The 21812-nt window shown below is 44.4% G+C and overlaps 1 protein-coding gene across 4 annotated transcripts; it reads left to right on the forward strand.

Moving 5' to 3' along the window:
• Positions 1–10430: 10430 nt before the first annotated feature.
• ZNF75D (zinc finger protein 75D) lies at positions 10431–21609 on the forward strand. 4 transcript variants are annotated; one of them, XM_059051385.2, is made up of 6 exons: positions 10431–10709; positions 12226–12752; positions 13956–14148; positions 14884–14975; positions 15311–15437; positions 20676–21609. In XM_059051385.2, the coding sequence occupies exons 2-6, from the start codon at positions 12306–12308 to the stop codon at positions 21383–21385; spliced, it is 1569 nt and encodes a 522-aa protein (XP_058907368.1). In that variant the 5' UTR covers positions 10431–10709; positions 12226–12305; the 3' UTR covers positions 21386–21609. The 4 variants fall into 4 exon arrangements, with proteins under 4 accessions (XP_058907368.1, XP_066880379.1, XP_066880378.1 ...); XM_067024278.1 differs by lacking the exon at positions 14884–14975; XM_067024277.1 differs by lacking the exons at positions 13956–14148; positions 14884–14975.
• Positions 21610–21812: the final 203 nt, after the last annotated feature.

Below are 21812 nucleotides of genomic sequence, written 5' to 3' on the forward strand. Positions count from 1 at the left end.
CGTAGTCAGTGCTTGAAACTGTGAGCTGGCCGGGCGCGGTGGCACACACCGGCGGTCCCAGCTACTCCGGTGGTTGAGGCGGGAGAACCGCTTGAGCCCTGGACTCCTGGGCTGTAGGGCGCTCTGTGATTCGCGTGTCTGCACTAAGGTCAGCTTCAATCTGGGAACCTCCCGGAAGCGGGGGACCACCAGCTTTCCTGTGGAGGGGTGAACAGGCCCAGGTCTGAAATGGAGCAGGTCGAAACTGCCCTGCTGATCAGTAGCCACATGGCGCCTGTGACTAGCCACTGCCCTCCGGCCTGGGCAACAGAGCAAGACCCCCGCCCTGACAGACAAACAAAACTCTTAGCCGTAGAACTCCCTGGCCGTCCAGTGGTTAGGACTCTGCGCTCTCACTGCCGAGGGCCCGGGTTCGATCCCTGGGCAGGGAACCAAAATCCCACAGGCCGCGTGGCCAAATCTGTCAGCTGTATATCAGGGTCAGCAGTCCGGGCTGCGGAATGGCCTCGCTGACACCGAGAGGGTGGAGCATGCATGCTAACAAGAAAGAGTTTCTGAAGTCAAGGTTCCTCAGTGTGGAGTGAAAGACCTCCGAAATGGTGGTTTGGGGTGGATTTTTTCTGGAAGGGGGCTGGGGAGTATCTCTTAGTAGAGTCCCTCTTTTAAATTAAACTTTTAATCTTGACATTATTGTAGAGTGGCAGGCAGCTGAAAGAAATAGAGAGGTGTCCTTTCCCCTCTCCCTCCTTTCCCCAGTGGTAGGTAACATCTTGCAAAACTATAGCACAAGGATACAACCGGGACATTGACATGAGTACAGTCTGGATACAGAACAGTTCGTCACTGCAAGGGGGCCCTCCTGCTGCCCCTTTGTAGACCCACCCACATCTTGTCCTTCCCACCCACCCCTCTCCTGCCCATTCCCAGACCCCACACCCCTGGCAACCACGAATCTGTTCTCCTTTTCTAGAAGTTTGTCATTTCAAGAATGTTTCATAAATGGAGTCATGTAGTCCGTAACCTTGTGAGATTGGCTTTCTTTTCCCACTCAGCATAATTCACTGGAGATTTGTCCACGTCCTTCTGTGTAACAATTATTTGTTCCTTTTTGTGGCTGGGTAGCATCCCGTGGTATGGATGCACCACAGTTTGTTGAACCAGTCACCCACTGAAGGACCTGGGGGTGGGATTTCCAGCTTCGGGCTATTAGAAGTACGCCCGTGTGAACATTTAATTGTTTGCTGAATTATTTTTACGATCGATGCTTTACAATCACGGTCAGATAACTCTGACGCCCAATTCACGTTGGAATTAGTGTCACTGGATTGTCTTTTCGCATTCAGGTTGTGAATTTCCTGGTTCTTGGCATGAAGGAGGATTTCCCATTGTGTCCTGGACATTTTGGTGTCGTGTTAGGAGACACTGGGTTCTGTCGCAGCTCGGTACTGTAGCACAGGGGTCCCCAAACCCCGGGCCGAGGACCGATACCGGTCGGAGGCCTGTTAGGAACCGGGCCGCACCGCAGGCGGGGAGGGGCGGGGAGGGGCGGGCGAGTGAGCGAAGCTTTGTCCGCCGCTCCCCGGTCGCTCGCATTCCCGCCTGGACCACCCCCGCTCCCCCACCCGTGGGAAAATTGTCTTCCACGGAAACCGGACCCTGGTGCCAAGAAGGTTGGGGACCGCTGCTCTAGCTTGCAGTCCCCGTGTTGAGGTTGGGCGAGCAGGCCCTGGCCTCCTGCCGCGGGCTGTGCTTGGGAGGACAGCATGAAGTTCCAAGCCTCTGCGGTGCTGTTTCGGTTTGCTTGGTTTACCGCAGGCTGCTGGGGATGCTGCCTGGGGAAATGCAAGGAGCTTCCCCAGGCCGGGCCACCTTGGGATGCCAGGCGGGGAAGGGATTCCACCTGCTGCCTCCGAGAAAGGGATGCTTGCTGTGTGGGGAGCTTCTGGAGGCAGGAGCCCCTGCCAGTGGGCAATGGGGGATGTTTCCTGGGCCTGGGCTCTTTGTGGCCGGTGCCTCCCAGCAGTGCAGTGTCTCTTGGGACCGGGGAGGGCAGTTTCAGGCCTAGCAGAGAAGCGGTGTGCTTTCTTGGCAGGCACTTTATTGTGATGCAGTCCCCCCTTTGTGTGTCTTTGCACGGAGGAATGGAGTCTCAGCTGTAAAGGAAAGAGTTTCCCAGGTTGGGTGCTCCTTTTGGTGACCCATCCCTTGCCAGTGGCCCCAGTTACAAGATTTCTCTGTGTGAGGGAGGGCAGCCCCAGACCGGGTGGGGAGGGGAGTCCTGTTCAGTGTAGAGGGTGGGCCCCTGGATGACCAGAGCCCTACAACCAGCAGGGAAAGATGGCCGCTATTCCTGTACTGTGACCTCACCATTTGGATATTAATAAGCCCTAGTTGCCTTCCTTCTCTTTTTAGAGTGTTTAGTCCTAAGGAGCAGGGACTGGGTTTGGGGGATGCTGTTGTCATGTGATTTCTGTCGCCTTCAGCACTTTCTGCCCCCAGACTTTCTCTCCTTCCTCCTGAGGGAACCATGGAAGACAAAGTGATGATGGCCCCTGGTGGTGTGACAGATGCTACTGTCTCCGCGCAGTGCCCTTCCCCCTCCTGAGTGCTCCTCTTGGGGGGCCCTTCCTGCCACTTGCAGAGGGTCCTTTTTCTGTCACCCACACGTGTCACCCCACCCTCCTTGTTTGTCTCGCCCCATCTCAAATGCAGGCCTGCTCCCTTTCTCCCCCATGAAACCTGTTTTTGGCCCAACCATTTTGCCCCTTTACCCCCTGCCTCTTTTCTAGAACTGTTCTTGATGGATCTGGGGCTGAAGGGGAACTTGTGCTCTTTCGGGTGACTGTGTACTTCTCCCAGGAGCCGTGGGGTGTCAGGGTCCCAGCAAGAGGGTCCTCTCCAGGGACACAGTACAGGAGATTAATGGGAATGTGGACTCAGTGCGTGAGGACTTCTTTTCCAGGGATGAAGCCTGGGCTGTTTCTGACCGGGATCCTGTCCCTTAGACACCCACCTCCTGACATCAGCTCTGAGTTGGGCCAAGAAAGCTCCACAGGAGGTATCCCTTGATGTGATGTCCCCTTGACTACGATCAGTTCAGCGTCAGCCAAGCAGCACAGTAGCCTCAGACTCAAGCCCCAGCCACCAGAGCTTCTGGAAGGGAGATTGCTCCATAGTGGACGTCCTAGGGCAGAACAAGGAGACTCCAGTGATGCCCTCACCCCCCACACACTCACGGTGTCTCAGGGTACTGTGCCTGCTTGAAGATTTTGACTCCTTGCAATTTCAAGGAACTTGTGCTTCTGAATCTCTCGTACTTTCTATTCTCTGTTAGTATATTTAGGCTCCTTCCCAAAGACAAATATTTCAGGGGCACTTACTCAGTGTTTCAGTTTATCAGCTGTCAAGGGCCTTAAAAATTCAGGAAGGAGGATCTGTGTGCTCAGAGATTGTCAGCAAGCAGTACTTATAATTGTGGAAATTTGGAACCAAGGAATATGTCCAAAATAAGAGGCTGTCTAAATAAATAATATGCATAGATATGATGAACTTTTTTTTTTTTTTTTTTTTTTTTTTTTTTTTTTTTTTGCGGTACGCGGGCCTCTCACCGCTGTGGCCTATCCCGTTGCGGAGCACAGGCTGCGGACGCACAGGCCCAGCAGCCATAGCTCACGGGCCCAGCCACTCCGCAGCATGCGGGATCCTCCCGGACCGGGGTCACGAACCCGTGTCCCCTGCATCGGCAAGCGGACTCTCAACCACTGCGCCACCAGGGAAGCCCTATGATGAACTATTAAGCAGAAATGTACAACGATGCCCATAAAGTATGACAAAAAGCTAATCATTGGATTTTGCTGGAGGGTATAGAGGTGCTCACGGTCCAATTTTTCCAACTCTTCTATACGTAGGAAAATCCTCATGGCAAGAAATTTGGGAAAGCCTTAAAAAACAACATTATGGTTCATGCCCACCCAGGGACCCCCAAAAAGAAAAAAAGAACATAAAACAAGATCCATGTACATTATGATGACAACCAGGAAAGTATCTCAGGATATGGCTCTGAAGGAAGACACCTAACAACTATTACTTGGGAGAAAGAGCAGGTGAGAAAATTCTACTGGTATCAGACCGTCCAAAATAGCAATTCAAGTGATGGCAACACCCTTGCTTCCCTTCCCTTAACAGCCTTGTCTTAGCCCTGCCCCAGTTTAGTATGAGTTTTTCGTTGGTTTTCTTAGCCAATTAAAAAAAATGAATGTTCTCTTATTTTCTCCCTTTCTTTGATCCATATTGTTCACAGGAGGAAATCAGTGTGGGGGACAGGGAGGCAGGGATTAGGAAGATTAGGAAGGGCAAGGGAGAGGGGAATTAGAGAGATATTGGTATATGCTCACCAATGGTGGCACCAGGGCCAAAGTCAAATACAGCAGGGCAGGGCTGGTATATGTGTTGAAGACATGAAATGTGTTGGGGGGAGTAAAGGTGACATTATTACTAAGCATTCTCTCTGGTGAAGATGGCAATTGATGTGGATGGTAAATCTCATAAGGATGTAGCCTCTCCTCACCACCATGGCCACTGTAATAGCCACCATGTGGATTTTATGATGTCACTAAACTGATGTTGCTCCTACTTAGAGCATTGTGCCTGGAGGTGGAGCAATGAGAAGGCCCAGATAATTACCCTTAGGCACTAAAAAATGGTATTCCGGGCTTCCCTGGTGGCGCAGTGGTTGCGAGTCTGCCTGCCGATGCAGGGGACGCGGGTTCGTGTCCCGGTCCGGGAAGATCCCACATGCCGCGGAGCGGCTGGGCCCGTGAGCCATGGCCGCTGGGCCTGCGCGTCCGGAGCCTGTGCTCCACAACGGGAGAGGCCGCAACAGTGAGAGGCCTGCGTACCGCAAAAAAAAAAAAAAAAAAAAAAAAAAAAAAAAAAAAAAAATGGTATTCCAATAGGGGTCTTTATCCAGTCCCTAATTTAGTTCCCCACCTGGCAAACTACAGGCACTGCTGTTCTCTGCTTTGATTTAATGAGATGACGTTATACAAAATATTACATGTAAAACACTTAGCACAGTGCCTGGTGCACACATGTATCTGTGTCAACTGTGGGCAGATGAAACTGGCAGATTTCCTTTCTTCTAAGTCCCTGGCACTGGGGTCAATGTAAGACAACGCTGGAAGGAATTTCAAAGAGTAATCTGCTGTTGATCCGCAGGACTAATGACCTTCTATCCACTTGTAGTCATATTTCAGACAGCAGTATGAGTGCTTTACTGGAGGGTCCTATGAGGTCACTACAAAGGATGGCTAAGTTCATACTTTTTACATTCATATTTGTACATCACATGCCTGCTTTTGTGTTTATACTTTTACTCTCAAGTCCTCTCATAAAAGAAGCCAGAACAGATTTCACTGTCTTTTATATCAAAGGGAGACTAAAAGTGGGGTCATAAGGATCCCTGGCCCCCAAATCCAAGTGGGTACAAAAGGAGACCTGGGAAATGTGGACTTACCTTGAGCAAGAACCACAACTCCCTGTAACAAAGGTAGCACGTGAGGCTGGCAGAAGTCTCGTGGGTGGAGCATCGGTACCGCGCTAAATCAAAGTGAAAGGCTCGGCAGAGCCACGTTCAAAGGGAAAATGAGATGCCCAGGCTAACCGTGAAAACAAAGCCTGTGGTAGCGGGAGGGACAGGGAGTGCGGAAGAAGTTTTATAGCAACGACAACAGAATCACTGTATTGTTTTCACTTTTTTTTCGGGGAAATCCCTTAGAAATCACTTTATCTAAAGTTTTTTTACTGAAGTCATAAAGGATCTTATGGGTCTAAACATCATAATCAGAAATTTGAGGTTTTATACTCAGTACCTTTTTCAGAAGAATTTAGAATCTTACTGTTGAATCACTCCATCCGCTTATATAATTTTGGAATGTGCAAAATCACCACCACTACTTAACAGCTGGAATTTATCTAAATGTTTTACAAATGGTTGAAACAGTTGAGTCTTCATATGTGTTATAAGAAAACCAACTAGCACTAAGAGAATTTCTAACTTTTCTTTCTCCCCAAGAGCTCAGGAATATGAAGATCAGTGAAAGGAAAAATGGGTTTGTTTTGAAGCATTTTCTTTTACCCTTCAATCTATCTTACAAGCACTTTTGAATAAAAATTAACTTCCATTCTTGAAAAGAAAACTCATTTCATTATGGTCATATAATTTCTTACGAAGAAGGGATTATGTGTGCTTCTTCTACAGGAGGAACGGTTTAAGAGTGCCTCTTGCCTGCAATAGGTACACAGAAAAGAGGCAGTAGGAATGACCCAGGAAAATCTTAAAATATTAGACAATGCTTGTTGATATCACATCCTCAAAATGTTTGATAAACCTTGCAGTTGATATTAATATCCTTATACAAATGGCCAATAGGCACATGAAAATATGCTCAATATCATTAACTATCAAGGAAAGGCAAATCAAAACCACAATGAGATACCATGTCACATGTACTATGATGGACATAACAAAAGAGACAGATCATAACAAGTGTTAACAAGAATGTGGAGAAATTAGAACCCTTATACACTTCTGGTGGGACTATAAAGTGGTGTAGCTTATTTGGAAAACAGTCTGGCAGTTCCTCAAACAGTTAAACATAGAGTTACCATATGATCCAGCAATTACACCTCTACGTATATATGCAAAAGAAATGAAAACATATGTCCACACAAAGATGTGTACATGAATATTCATAGCAGCATTATTCATAATAGCCAAACAACCCTAATATCCATTAACTGATACATCTTGTTTATCCATAAGACGGTAATATATGTTTATCCATACAATGGTAAAAATGTATTCCATACATTTTGAAATACTAAAAATAGAAACTATGTAAAATCTAAAAAGCATATTTTGGGCTTCCCTGGTGGCGCAGTGGTTAAGAATCCACCTGCCAATGCAAGAGACATGGGTTTGAGCCCTGGTCCAGGAAGATCCCACATGCCGCAGACCAACTAAGCCCGTGTGCCACAACTGCTAAGCCTGCGTGCCACAACTACTGAAGCCCGCGCGCCTAGAGCCCATGCTCCGTAACAAGAGAAGCCACTGCAATGAGAAGCCTTCACACTGCAACAAAGAATAGCCCCCTCTCGCTGCGACTAGAGAAAAGCCTGCACGCAGCAATGAAGACCCAATGCAGCCAAAAATAGAAATAAATAAATAAATAAAAGCCATATTTCTTTATCCTAAACACTTCAATATGTATATCCATACAAAACAAAATGTGGTCTATCCATACAATGGAAAATTATTCAGCAGTAAAATAGAAATGAAGTACTGATACATGCTACAACATAGATGAAGCTTGAAAACATCAGGCTTAATAAAAGAAACCAGACACAAAAGATCACATATTGAGGGCTTCCCTGGTGGCGCAGTGGTTGAGAGTCTGCCTGCCGATGCAGGGGACACGGGTTCGTGCCCCGGTCTGGGAGGATCCCACATGCCGCGGAGCGGCTGGGCCCATGAGCCATGGCCGCTGGGCCTGCGCGTCCGGAGCCTGTGTTCCACAACGGGAGAGGCCACAACGGTGAGAGGCCTGCGTAACGCAAAACCAAAACAAAACAAAACAAAAAAAACCACATTGTATGATTCCATTTATATGATATATCCTGAATAGGCAAATGTATAGAGAAGAAAGTAGATCAGTGGTTGCTTAGGGTTGGTGGGGGAAATTATAGGAAATGAGTTACAGCTAAAGGGTTTGGTGTTTGTTTCGGGGGTGATGTAAAAATTCTATAATGGATTGCCATAATAGTAGTACAACTCTACATACATACTAAAAACTACTGACTTTAGGCATTCTACAAATGGGTGAATTGTATGATTTGTGAGTTATATCAAAATAAAGCTGTTTTAAAAATCTAATCACTAGAACCAGATGTCAAAGTCATGTTTAACAACCCCTTAGTATTATGAGGCCTCAGTTTCAAAAGCTACCACTTTTACAATGGAATCTGCACTGGAACTGTTCTTTGATTGCTACCTGTTGCATCTCCTTCAGCACGAAATAATAAAACTTTTAAAATTCCTTTGTAGCATCAACAGAATCATGGAGGGAGTCCAAACTGTCTTACAGCAGATAATTTCAATTCAGCAGCCTGCTGTTTTTCTCCACCTGTCTTTCCTCTTTTCCAAACAACTCCCTTTGTAATCACAACTTTGGTTTTGGGAGGCAATCCTTTTCTTTCTCATTCTCATTTAACCACATCCTTTCTCTTCCAAGTTGGTTTCTAATTCTCTGTATTTCTCAAAAATTTATCTACAATCGCCCTCTGCTAAGCCTTCCAGAACATCTTCAGATTCCTTTCGGTAAAGATTTCCTATGCAGTTGCTAAACAAATTCCTCTATCCCAACTCTTGGCCCAGTTAGAAATTACAACATTTTTGTGTTGTAGGTTTTAATTTTAGAAATTCCTTTTCCTTCTTTGTCCTGCTCATATGACCTTATTCAAAAATTGCAAGATCTTCTTCAAGTTGCTTCCACCTATAAAGTTGTTTGCTGCCCAGAATCACATCTTGATTCCTTGGGTGAATCGAGGTTGAAGTGTTAGGGGAAAGAAAATGCCCTTTAGATTTTACATAGTTTCTCTTTTTTATTTAGTGTTTCAAACATATTAGCCAAGACATAACTATGGATGGGATCTGGGTGTTATGGGTTTAAATTATAAACCTTTAATTTTGTAGAGTTTTATAAAAGAAAACATGACTCAATGTATGCTTTTACCACTAACCATATTAACAATATGTAATGAAATTTGTTTTAAGTGAATTACAACTTGTCTTCCTGGAGTCTCTAGTCCTTTTCAAGAATTTTCTCTTTTCTTTGAAGCATATAAGCCATAGTAGGTTATAAGGAAAATTGAAGAGATCATTATATTTATGTCCATATTCGTTCTAAATGGCTAACTATATAATCTATAGATAATTTCTATTGAAGACAATTACAAGGGATAACTGGCAGATTAATATTAAACTCCACACGGTTTAAAAACCTTACTATTTCAAATAAAAAGGAAAAAGAAAAGAAAAAGAAAATGCCTTTATCCGACCATCCTCATTGGTTAGTGACTCAGCTGAAAGGTAAGCCTGGGAATTGTCCAGAAGCAACAGTGCTCTGACTTCCCCTTCATTGTCATAAAACATTCGGTTGACAATGCCTGACCTCAGGAACAGAGCTTTGAAGGAATCGTTCTGAAAATGATTCTCTGGTGAAGCAAACATCTTTACTAGGTTTACAATCACAGATAATGCAGTGTCCTCTCGCACACGTCTGGGCAGCTTTATTTTGAAACTATGGATTGACCTTATCTTCTGAGAGTAATCTTCATTTGCATGTAAAAAGGTGGACAGGTGATCCTTGTTTATTTTCCTCCCAGGCATGCAGAGCTCTGATCCCCTAGCCTGAGAGATTTCTCACACTGATTTCCTAAAGAGGTCAATTTCATCCCCACTGTACAACTGAGCTACATACAGTTCCTCCTCTTTGACTCATATGGATAACTTCTGTCCAAATGGCTCAACACTAGGTAAACACTGAAACTTTGGAGACACTGACAACCCGAGATATTCGGGTTCTTAGAAAGACGCCTTCTCCAGAGGACTATGCTAAGCATTACAGTAGATATAAGACGAAACAAGGTTCCTTTCCTTCAGGGAAGCATAATGTAGTACCAGAAACACGGGGTATGACAACAGGAGACCGAAACTGGTCTAAAATCTGCCACCGGTAATCCAAGTGACCCTGCGGACATCGAGTCCTACATCTCAATTTTTTTATATGTCAAGGAGAAATATAAATGGAACCCACACCATAAGGTTAAAACCTACCTAACAAGAATAAAATAATAATAGCTGGGAAGGACGTGCCAGCGAACCAGACAAGGGTTTTAAAAATATAAGGGACTGTTATTCCTGATCTAGCGAGGCGTCTGACCAGGAGGACCAAAGGCCTCTTAACTTAAGGAGTCCCAGGACGAGCCTAGGGATGATTTTCGGGGTTGGTGGCCCTAACCAGGCGAACTTCCCGGTAGAAAGGGCCACCGACTGCCAGAACGCGACGCAGGAGTAATCTGGACGCCACTCCGCAAGTCGGGGGGTCCGAGATCATGGCGTCGCGCGTCAGCGGGCCGCATCTTTCCCAGGCGACGAGACGCCTTCGGGGCGCGGCTAGGCCTCCCGCGGGCCCGAGACTCAGTGACCAGAACCCTTTTTATTGCATCCGTGGCTAAACCCGGGAAGGGAAGGACCTGCGAGACCGTTCCGGACTCGCTACGCTGCGAGGCCCTACACGCAGCGCGAGCGATGCTGGGCGTGGCTGTCACGGAGCCACCGGAAACGCATTCTTCCTTTTCCGGTTGGGGCCAGTCCACAGCCCGCGACCCCAAAATGGCGGGTTGGGGAATGGTCTCCGGGCGCTAGAGGGAACGGGCTGGGGACTGAGCTGCCAAGGCCCCCGCGCTCCCGGATCCCGGCGTCTTGGCGCGCCGCCCGCGGGGCCTCCGCGCTTTCCCAACGTCGCCCCCGGGAGCGCGGGAACCCGGACTCCCCTCCTTCCTCCCCGCTGGGGCGGGAGGCGTGGCGACTTCATAGCCGAGCCCAGAAAGAGGGAAGTGGCGTCCACGGAAGCCGGAGCTGGGTGGAGGTAATATGATTTTCCTTCTGGGTTTGGTCAGGAGGGCCCCCGAGAGATGCCGGCCGCACGCGCCAGCTGCGTGGCGGCGAGCGGGGGTGCGGGCGCGCAGCCTTTTCCTTCTTGCGGTGGCGTCGCTGCCGGGCGACGGGTCGGCCTGAGAGCCGGCGGGACCTGTTCTCAGCGAGGCCGGCACTCAGTCAGTCCTACAGCCACATCTAACCTCCGGAAGCAGGCTCTTTGTACCCTGTGTGCAGATATATATAACCCAGGGCTGCTGCTGAAGCACGCTCGGAGGCTGCCGGTGTGCTGAGTGCACGCGGGCGGCCTCGCGGTCGGTCCAGCCGTTTGGACCCACATGTAGGTGTAGATGGGGGATGGGGCGTGAGGCCTACCAATGAGCCCAGCGAAACTTGCCTGTTTCCGCTGGCTTATGAGCATATCACTGGAGAAAGGGTCATTTCAGCTTCCTAGACATTAGTTTTGGCCGACAAAAGAAAAACAGGAAGTGTCCCTGTACCTCCTGAGCCTGGACAGGCAGCAAGGAACCAGCCAAATTATTTCTTTGAATATCGGTGGCATCCTTGAAAGAACTTTGTTGTTGTTTCTGCTGGATCACCTCCGAGAAAATCAGACTCTCAAGGCCATCCTCAGCCTTGCTTAAAGATCTCTATGACCCTGGGGAAGCGTAAAGTCAAGAGAAGACTTACGTTTACAAGGACCCGTCCTATCTCTGAAGAACCTTAATTGTCACCGTTTCTCCTTTCCTTTTTTACAGTTTGACATTTCGATATCTTGTAAACAAAGCCAGCTGTCAGTTTTTCCAGTAAAGTAAGCAAAAATTTTCAGACACAGGTACAAAGCTGCTCAGTGCCCTTTAAAAAGTCTTCCCCAAAAAAGCAATGTTGACGCCATCTGATTGCTTAATGGGGGGATACTTGCTGAGAGGAATAAGGTTACTTTTTCTCTAATTCCTTTACTTCTTTTCAGATCTGGCCGCCTCAGTTTCCTTTCCAATATTAATGTGATGGAAAAGAGAATATCAAATGTTCCATGAAGCAAAGGCATCAGTCTCCATAATAGGATGAAGGGGCAGAGAAGTTGTTTTCCCCCCGACTAAAGACAAAAAACTGGGGTGGTCTGTTACAATTTAGAGAAAGTCAAATGTGCCCCATTTGTAAAGGTGGGACAGGAAGCACACAGATTAAGTATTGGATAATATCAAAGCTGGTTTTAGTGAACGGGTGCCAGTTTTTTCGCCCATCAACCTTAAAAAAAAAGAAAAAGCGATCAACTGACATTTGTCTTCCCTGAGCTGTGCTTTGTTTCAAAGTTGGGTAACAAAGGAAAGGGGAGAGACATGTCCTGAAGTAGAGTCTTGAGTCATCCTGAGTGGCAGTTGATTTTAAAGGCGAGGCAGGACAGGAACTTTTCTGTTCTTTCTTCTCTGATAACTATAAATAGCAAGTAAATATGTGTCAGGTGGCTTTCTTCTTGACGTGTACTTTTTTTTTCTGCCCTCCCTCAGTGACCTTGGGGAGAAGATCCACTCATTGGTTTTGTACCAAGCCTGACAAGGCCTCAGTTGTCAAAGGTGGCACCAGGAGGATGTCACACATAGGAGTAAAGCTATTCCTAGAGCAAATGATGATGAGACATCTGAAGAAGAATGCATGCTTGTACCCACACGCGGAGGCTTTGTGGGAGACTAAGGGGTCTGTGAAAGAGAGCTCCAGTCAGAGTAAGAAATCCAGCCCACAGATGGATAGTCTTGGTCCCGAGAGCGCTCGCCAGCACTTCCGGAGCTTCTATTATCATGAAGCACCTGGGCCGCTTGAGGCTGTCAGCCAACTGCAGGAATTATGCCATCAGTGGCTGAGGCCAGAGATCCACTCAAAAGAGCAGATCTTGGAATTGCTGGTGCTAGAGCAGTTCCTGACCATTCTGCCCAGGGATATCCAGAACTGGGTGCAGAAGTATCATCCACAGAGCATCAGAGAGGCTGTGGCCCTGGTAGACCGTTTTCAGAAAGAACCTGGTGGAATAAGTAACGAGGTGAGCAGAAAGATTCCTTACATGTACACTGAAATAGGGTAGAGGTCCGGGGCGGGGGCTGCTCATCGGAGAATGGGATGGATTAGGTCACTCTTCTGTTGTTGCTTTAGAACAGCTAAGTGCGATCGGAAATCACAGACTGGCAGCGACAGTCAGCCTCCAGGTTTCAGAGATCCTGGGAGTCTTTCCTGGCCTTCAAGAAAAGAAATGCATTTTGCCCTCTTCAGGGCCAGGGTGAATTGAGGGTGGTGGGCCTGGTCTAGCAGGGCCGAGGAGACAGGACTTAGCAACAGAGAAACAAAAGACAAGAAAGACTTGGGGAAGGAGAAAAAAACCTGAAAGCGTGGACAGCACTTAGAGATCAAAGGCAAGAGAGGGTAGCAACCGAAGCATAAATCAAACATCTCTGGGGAGCCTGCAAAGGAAGAGAAGAGATAGAAAGAAGAAAGGGAAACAGGGATACGGAAAGAAGAAAAGTGCCAACAGAAAAGTGGAGAGAAAGTGCTGAGGAGTGGTGCCCTCTGTGGTGGGAACACACATCTCAGGGCCCGGAGGAAAGAGCCCTGTGGCCTCCCTTAGTGCTCGGCCTTGGCCTTGCTGGTGAGTGGGGAACCAAGGTCTGTCCTTGGGAGCTGGCAGCACGCTTCCTTTCCGCGAGAGTCCACCTTGAGGAACACAGGTGTCTTATTACATCTGAAGCACATGGAGGAAAGTTAGAGTCCCAACTCTTCCCCCAATTTTTCCCTCCGCTGCATCCCCTTTCTCCATGAAATCGTCCCTGGACATAGGAGGATTGGAAAATCTGACTGACAGGAAAACTGTTTTTCTTCTCGTCCTTATTTTTTTTAGAGAAAACTAGAAGATACAAATCCACTAGGTCAAGGATCCAAGTCTAGAAAGCAGGAGAGTGGAGGCAGCGAGAGGGCAGGCAGGCTACCCACCTTGCTCGTGGCCTGAGCTGTGGCCATCTGTGGAGGGGTGGAGGCCGGCAGCGGTCACCGCTTCTCTCATTTTATCCTAGTCTTCCCAGGTCATGTGTATAGTTCCTTGTGGGGAAACCATGGTGCAATATCTCTTCATTTAAAGAAATGACTTCCTTTAACGTTACAAGTTCCCCAAACCTGGGCTCTAGTCTTGTTTGTTCCTCCACCACCACCCCAAAACCAAAAGTTCTTTGCTAATGAGGATGGGGATTATTTCTAGGTCACAGCCCATGAGCTGGGAAAGGAGGCATTGCTCTTGGGAGGAACAGCAGTGGCCCCAGGCTTTAAGTGGAAGCCAGCAGAGCCCCAACCAATGGGTGTGTTCCAGAAAGAATGTTGGAATACATACCGGGTACTGCAAGAACAGCTGGGCTGGAATACTCAGAAAGAAACCCAGCCTTTATATGGAAGAGGTGAGGAGCTTCATAATAATTCTCTTCTCCTGGGAGCTGTGATAGTAATTGGCTCAGCTAGAGTGTCACGGGAATTTTCCAGGTGCCCAGCCCTGCTGGCAGTTAGGATGTCTCTGGTGGGAGTATAGGAGGCCGGTGGTGGGTGAAGGTGAGGGTCATTCTGTGGTACAGAAACATCCAAACCACAGAACCCTGGTATTTACAATGTGGAGCTTGCTCCTTAGAAATCTGAGAGGAGAGAGGAAGATAGAGCAGGGACAGGCGGGGCCATCTCACCTTTACAAATTAGAGGAGAAATTGGGATCAGAAATGGGCTGTCATTGGCAGGATGGGAAGAGAATTGTACACCAGGAAAAGAGTAATAAATCTCCCACATTTCCTGCTATACACTGGAGGACCTGAGGCTTTCATTTTCCAACACCTCTAATTCTTGCCCAGCTCAGCGAACAATTTATTTTATGAGAGGAAAAACATAATGGATTTCCTTTTATTTCATGAAATCTGTGGAAAGAGTCAACTGGGAACCAATTCTACGGAGTGGTGGATACTTGGTTCTTGTTTGCAAGGAGAAGGCCACTTCCGGCACGGCACACACACACGCGCACACACACTCACACACACACGCACATGAAGGTGAGCCATCTTTACCAAGGGAGTCCTATATTGTAGAAATTGGCTTAGGGTATTCATAAATAGAAAAGAGAGAAATTTTTTCTGGCTCTTTTCCCCCCACAGCTATGCCTGCTCAACAGAGTCTAGCCTTTTCTGAGCAGAAAAGCACCCCAAGCTGGAAGATGGCATCTGAGCTCATCCTGCCTGAGTCCCAGGTGAGCTGTACTTTCCAGCTTTTCCAGGCAGCCTGAATGTGGCCTTGTCTGCTTTTCTCTGCTACCCATGATCCACCGTACCCGGCAGGTGCTCTGAGGTGCATTAGCCCCAGGTGTTCTCTAGGCAACTAGGTTTGGCCCTGTGGGAATTAGGCACCTCCCAAGCTGTGTACTGATCTCTTTGGTGCCTTCCTTTTCTGCCATCTCACTTCTTTTCCCTTAAATCTTATACTCTTAATGTCTTCAGTGACTGGCCTCCCATGTCATTCGGAGATGAGTGATAGGATGGCTTCTGTCGTGGCAAGTACTGAACTACAACTTATTCTCTTCTTTAGAGTCTGTTGACATTTGAAGATGTGGCCTTGCTTTTTACTGAGGAAGAATGGCAATTACTGGACCCTGCTCAGAAGATCCTCTACTATAATGTAATGCAGGAAAACTATGAGACTGTCACCTCTCTAGGTAAAGATTCTTCCTTTCCTTTGTGTAGAACTTGTGTAATCTGTCCCATCCGCAGTTCATGAAAAATGAACTCCTGTGAGAGAGTCCCAGTGTTCCAGTGGTGGGTTGGTTCTCAGCTTGATGGTGTGGGGAAAAGGAAAGGCATATCCAGACCACCCGGAGAGCTTTTTATGAATACACATCTCACTTCTTTATTCTCGGTAGAGTTCTTGATCTCTGATACTCCTGCCCCGCCCTGCAAACCCACTCTTCCCATATCTTTTCCATGTCAGTAGCGGGCACCATGACTTACCCAGTTGCTCAGGCCCAAAACCTCTCAGTTATCCTTTATTCTGGTCTTTTTGTTATACCCCCCAGCCGATCCGTCAGCAAGTGCCCTGAGCTCTGTCTTCAAAATAGGTCCTGCAACACTGTTAATCAACTATACTCCAGTATAAGATAAACAAGTTTTTAACAAAAGGTGCTGAATACAACCACATCTCAACCTCTTCTGCTCTCACCATCTGGTCTAAGCCACCTCATCTCTAAGCAGGTCTGCTGGAATACCAGTGGACTCCCCGCCCCCTCCACGTCGTTTCCATCTGTCCTCCTTATAGGTTTAGTTCTTCGCTTCCTCATTGCATACCCACCTACAACCACAGTAGAGTATAAAGAAGATGTGGAATCTAAGATTCTGCCCATTTAAATGTTGGGAGTAAATAAAAGTATAAAAGAGTCATTCACTCTTCCTGAAAATAGTCTGGAATTAAGATGGCAGTCCATGACCTCAAAGTTTTATTGTCAGAGCATTATCGTTGCACCCTAAACTTAAAGCGATCTCTTTAGCACAAGGGCAAGAACCATAGACCCGAGGTCCCCAAGAGTTCAAGGACAGTCTTAGGGAGTCTCCTTGAGGTAAATGTATACATAGGAAGAGGAGAAGATTACTTGATAGGAACCGTTATAGGAGCTTAACATTTTTAAGATTTTGTTCCTGTATTTTTTTAATTAAACTTTTTATTGAGTTAATTGTAGATTCATATTCGTATTTAAAATGTAATACAAAGAGAACCCATGTACACTTTACCCATTTTCCCTCAATGATAACTTTTACAAAAGTATATAATATCACAACCAGGATATTAATACTGATATAGTCCACTGACCTTATTCATGTTTCCATTTTTCCTTGTATGTGTGTGTATTTAGTTCTACAAAGTTTTATCACGTGGAGGTTTGTGTATTCATCACCACAATCAAGATACTGGACAGTTACATAACCACAAGGAGCCCTTCTGCTGCCCCCTTAAAACCACACACGCTTCCTTCCCACATCCCACCCCATCACCAACCTATGCCAACCACTGATCTGTTCTACAGTTTTTAAATTTTGCCATTTCAAAAATGTTACATGAATAGAGTCATGCAGTATGTAGCTTTGGGGGATTAACTTTTCTCATTCAGAATAAGTCCCTGGAAATTCATCTTAGCTATTGCGTGTATCGGTAGTTCAGATGAACTGCTGAGAAGCATTCCATAATATTGATATACCGCAATTTGTTTAACCATTCACCCGTCAAAAGGTATTTTTGCTGTCTTCAGTTTTTGGCTATTGCGAATAAAGCTGCCATGAACATTCACATACAGGATTTTGTGTAGAGATAAGTTTTCGTCTCTCTGGGATAAATGCCTTTAAGGGTGCAGTTGCTGGTTCATATGGAAATTACATGTTTAATGCCAAACTGTTTTTCAAAGTGGCTGTACCATTTTACATTCTCAGCCAGCAGTGGGTGTGATCCAGTTTCTCCACATTCTTGCCCTTGTTTAGTAGTATCACCATTTTTAAAAAATACTTTTTTTGCCTTTCTGCTAAGTATGTAGTGTTATCTCATTGTGGTTTGGATTTGCATTTCCCTAATAGCTAATGATGTTTTGTAGCTTTTCATGTGCTTATTTGCTATCTCTATGTTATCTTCAGTGAAGTGGCTTTTGCCCATATTTTAATTAAGTTGTTTTTTAACTGTTGAGTTTTGAGAGTTCTTTATAGATTCTAGATGCTAATGCTTTCTTGGATATGTGGTTTGCAAGGAGTTTCCCCCAAGGCTGTGTATTTTTCTTTTTATCCTCTTCCCATGGGCTTCCACAGAGTAAAAGTTTTGAATTGTGATAACCAATTTTTTAATTTTTCCTTTTACAGATTGTATTTTTGTTATCAAGACTAGCAGTCTGACTAGCTGTAGATCCCTAAAATTTTCTATGTTTTTCCTAAAAGTTTTATACTTTTACATTTAAGTCCGTGATTCTTATTGAGTTGATTATTATAGAAGGTATGAAGTTTAGGTTGAAGTTCATTTTTTTGCCTATGGAGGTCCAATTGCTTCAGCCTTGTTTGTTGAAAAGACTGGCCTTCCTCCACTCAATTGCTTTTGCACTTTTGTCAAAGATCAGTTGGGCATATTTGTGTACATCTATTTTGTTCCATCGAGCTATATGTCTATCCCTCTGCCAGTATAGCACTGTCTTGATTACTGTAGCTATACAATTTAGGAAGCCTTAATATCTATCAGGTAGAGTGATTCTTCCCACTTTATTCTTTTGTCAAGATAAAATTTTATTTTAGCTATTCTAGGGCCTGTTCCTTTCCATGTAAATTTTAGAATAAGCTTATCTATGTCTACAATAAAGTTTGTTGGAATTTTGCTAGAAATTACATTAAACCTATATATTAATTTGAGGGGGATTGATATCTTTACTATGTTGATCTTTCTAATCAATGAACGCAGTATGTCTATTTATTCGGGTCTTCTTTGACTTCTTTCATCAGCATTTTGTAGTTTTCAGTGTACAGATCTTCTGCATGTTTGTTATGTGTATGTAGAAGCTAATTTTCATTGGAGCAATTGTAAATGGTATTATTTTAAATTTGGTTTCTGCATGTTCATTGTTTTTGTATAGGCGTGCCACTAATTTTGTTTTGTTCTTTTATCCTGTGACCCTGCTGAGCTCAACTTATTAGTTCTAAGAAGTTTTTTGGTAGATTTCTTGGGATTTTTACACATAGACAGTCACATGATCTGCAGTGCCTTTTATTTATTTTTCTTACCTTGTTGCAGTAGTGCCAACTTCTGGTACTTTGTTGAATGAGAGTGGTGAGAGCTGGCTTCTTGCCTTATTCCCAATTTTATCAAAAAAAGTTTAAGTCTTTCACTATTACCTATATGATGTTAGTACAGGTTTTTTTGTTGATACACTTATCAAGTCGATATAATTCCTTATTTTCTGAGTGTTTTTTATCGTGAATGGATGTGGGGTTTGTCACATACTTTTCTGTGTCAGTCAATGGGATTATGATCTTTCAAAGCTTGTTGATATGGTGGGTTATGTTGATTGATTTCAAATGTTGAACCAGCTTTGCATACCTGCAGTAAATCCTACTTGATCATGGTATATAATTCTTACTTATTGTTACATTCAGTTTGCCAGTATTTTGTTGAGGATTGTTGTATTTAAGTTCATGGGAGATGTTAGTCTCTAGTTTTCTTTTTTAGTACTGTCTTTGTATGATTTTGCTATCAGGGTAATTACTGGCCTTATAAAATGATATGGGTAGTATTTCTTCCTCGTCTCTTTTCTGGAAGAGATTATATAAAAGTGATGTTAATTCTATAAATATTTGGTAGAATTCTCCAGTAACACTATATGAACCTGGAGATGTCTTTTTTAGCAGCTTTTAAATTATGAATTCAATTTCTCTAATGGTCAGAGTGCTATTCAGATTATCTATTTCATATTTGTTGAATTCTGGTAGTTTGTGGATTTTGAGAAATTGGCCCATTTTTCCTAACTTTTAAAATTCATGAACATAAGTTGTTTATAGTATTCCCTTATTATCTTTTTAATTGCTGCAGAATGTGTAGAGATATACCCAATTTCCTTCTTGAACACTGATGGTTTGTATCTTCTCTCCTGTTATTTTTGTCTGTTGATATAGGTTTATCAATTTTATTTTCTATAAGAATAAGCTTTTTGTTTGATTGTGATTTCTTCTGTGATCTTTATTGTTCCTTTCTTCAACTTGTTTTAATTTTATTTTGCTTTTTTTCTAGTTTCTTGAGTTAGGAACTTAGATTATTTATTTGAGATCTTTCCTCTTTTTTATTGTAAGCATTTAGGGCTATACATTTTCCTCTGAGCATTCCCTTAGCCGCATTCCACATATTTTGATATATTTTAATTTCATTTTCATTTAACTATGTATTTTTAAATTACCCTTGAGACTTTCTCTTTGAATCATGGATTATTTAGAAGTATACTGTTTCATTTCCATATATTTTTAGATTTTTCTGTTGTCTTTCTGGTTTTGATTTCTAGTTTGATTCCATTTTTGTCAGATTGCCTTTTCTCAAGCTGTGATTTTTTTTTTTTTTGGTTCTAAGTGTGATGTGTTATTTTCTTTATTGCATCCTGATCATTTTGTCTATTATGTTAGGAGAGTCTGGGTCCTATTTAAATATTTTATTTTAATGGGCAGTCACTGTTTTAATTTAGCACACAGGTTCTTTCCTACTTTTGTGGAGTATGTGTCTAGTGACAGTTTAATTTTCAGAGCCTTTATAGTGTTATTTTGGCCTCCTTGGTCTATATGGTACTGCTAGGGTTCCCTTGCGTCCCCGCTGGTGCTGCCTGATGGTGAGGAAGATATTTACCTAGGCCAGAGTGTCTCTCAGTGGGAATCTCTGACCTGTAGGGATGAAGAGGCTTCCTGGGCCCGGCCACTTGTGGCTAGGTCCCTCTTGCTAGTTCTGCATGTCTAATTTGGTGTCTCCTCACTGGGGTTCTAGTGTTGTCAGAAGGTTTCCCATTCAGATTTGGGAAGGAATAAGCCTATCCAGGTAGCCTTCTGTTGCTAGGTTGAGGTTTGGAAAACACTAGATCTGGTTTGCCTTCTTTTTTGGGTGTGGGGATGTAAGACACCTGCTGTGTTACTCTTGTAGTTCTGGGGTCCCAAACCATTTTGCCTTCTTTTTACCACTTTTTAGAATTCTCTGTTCATTGTGTCTTGCATTCTTGAATGGGTTTGTTGTTGTGCCTAGCAAGGAGGATCAGGGAGAAATGGGTCTATGCCATTTTGTCCAGATTGGACCAGAACTCACTTGTTCTTGTATTTTTTAAAAGCTGTCATCGCTGATTTTTCTTTTCATTCCTATAGTTTTCTTGTTCTGGGATCAGATGTCTGATTTCTTCTGTTTATTCCAACAGGGTTAAAGCTCAAAAATGACACTGGAAATGACCAACCTATATCTCTTTCTACATTAGAAATACAAGCATCAGGATGCAAAGTATTAAGAAAGGCCAGAATGAAAGTTGCCCAGAAAACAACGGGCAGAGAAAATCATGGTGGTACACACAGGGTACGGAAACGGCATGGAGCTTTTCCAGGGAAGAAAAGAAAGAAACTTACAACTTGCAAACAAGAGCTTCCAAAACGTATGGATCTTCATGGGAAAGGCCATGCAGGAGAGAAACCTTTTAAATGTCAGGAATGTGGGAAAAGCTTCAGGGTTAGCTCTGACCTAATTAAGCACCAGAGAATTCACACTGAAGAGAAACCCTATAAATGTCAACAATGTGATAAGAGGTTTAGGTGGAGTTCAGATCTTAATAAGCACTTACTAGCACACCAAGGAATAAAACCATATAGATGCTCATGGTGTGGGAAAAGCTTCAGTCATAACACAAATCTACACACCCACCTAAGAATTCACACAGGAGAAAAACCCTTTAAATGTTATGAATGTGGGAAAAGATTCATTCAGAACTCCCACCTTATTAAACACCAGAGAACCCATACAGGTGAGCAGCCTTATACTTGTAGCATATGCAGGAGAAATTTTAGCAGGCGGTCAAGCCTTCTTAGACACCAGAAACTCCACAGGAGAAGGGAATCGTGTCCAGTGTCTCCAGTCTGAAGAAAGTCAGCATGTAGAGCTTGACCCTAGAGGTGATAAAAGAATACAAAATGATGAGGCACCCAGTGATAGGAATCTATCATCAAAATTTGGGAGGGGCATATGTCATGTTTCACAAAAAAGAATCTAAACTCTCTTATTCAGCATTGTATCCTCAGTGCCTAGCACAAGACTGATCCATAATGAGTCCTTTATAAATAAAAGAGTGAAATAGTTCTCATATATCTAAAGTTACCTATCTTATCTATTTCTAACTATATGTATCTGTCTGGTTACTCAGCTTCCCCATCCTCCGTGATCTAAATTCTTCAGGTATCAGGTACTCAGCAAATATGTGATGGCCATGAGTCCTACTCCCATTCTTTCTCAGGAGAGATGGAAAATAAGAGTATTCAGGTCCTCTGAAGGGAGCTCAGAGAGAATTACT

This window comes from Kogia breviceps, chromosome X (genome assembly GCF_026419965.1).
Source record: "Kogia breviceps isolate mKogBre1 chromosome X, mKogBre1 haplotype 1, whole genome shotgun sequence".
In the NCBI taxonomy this organism is placed as follows: Eukaryota; Metazoa; Chordata; class Mammalia; order Artiodactyla; family Physeteridae; genus Kogia; species Kogia breviceps.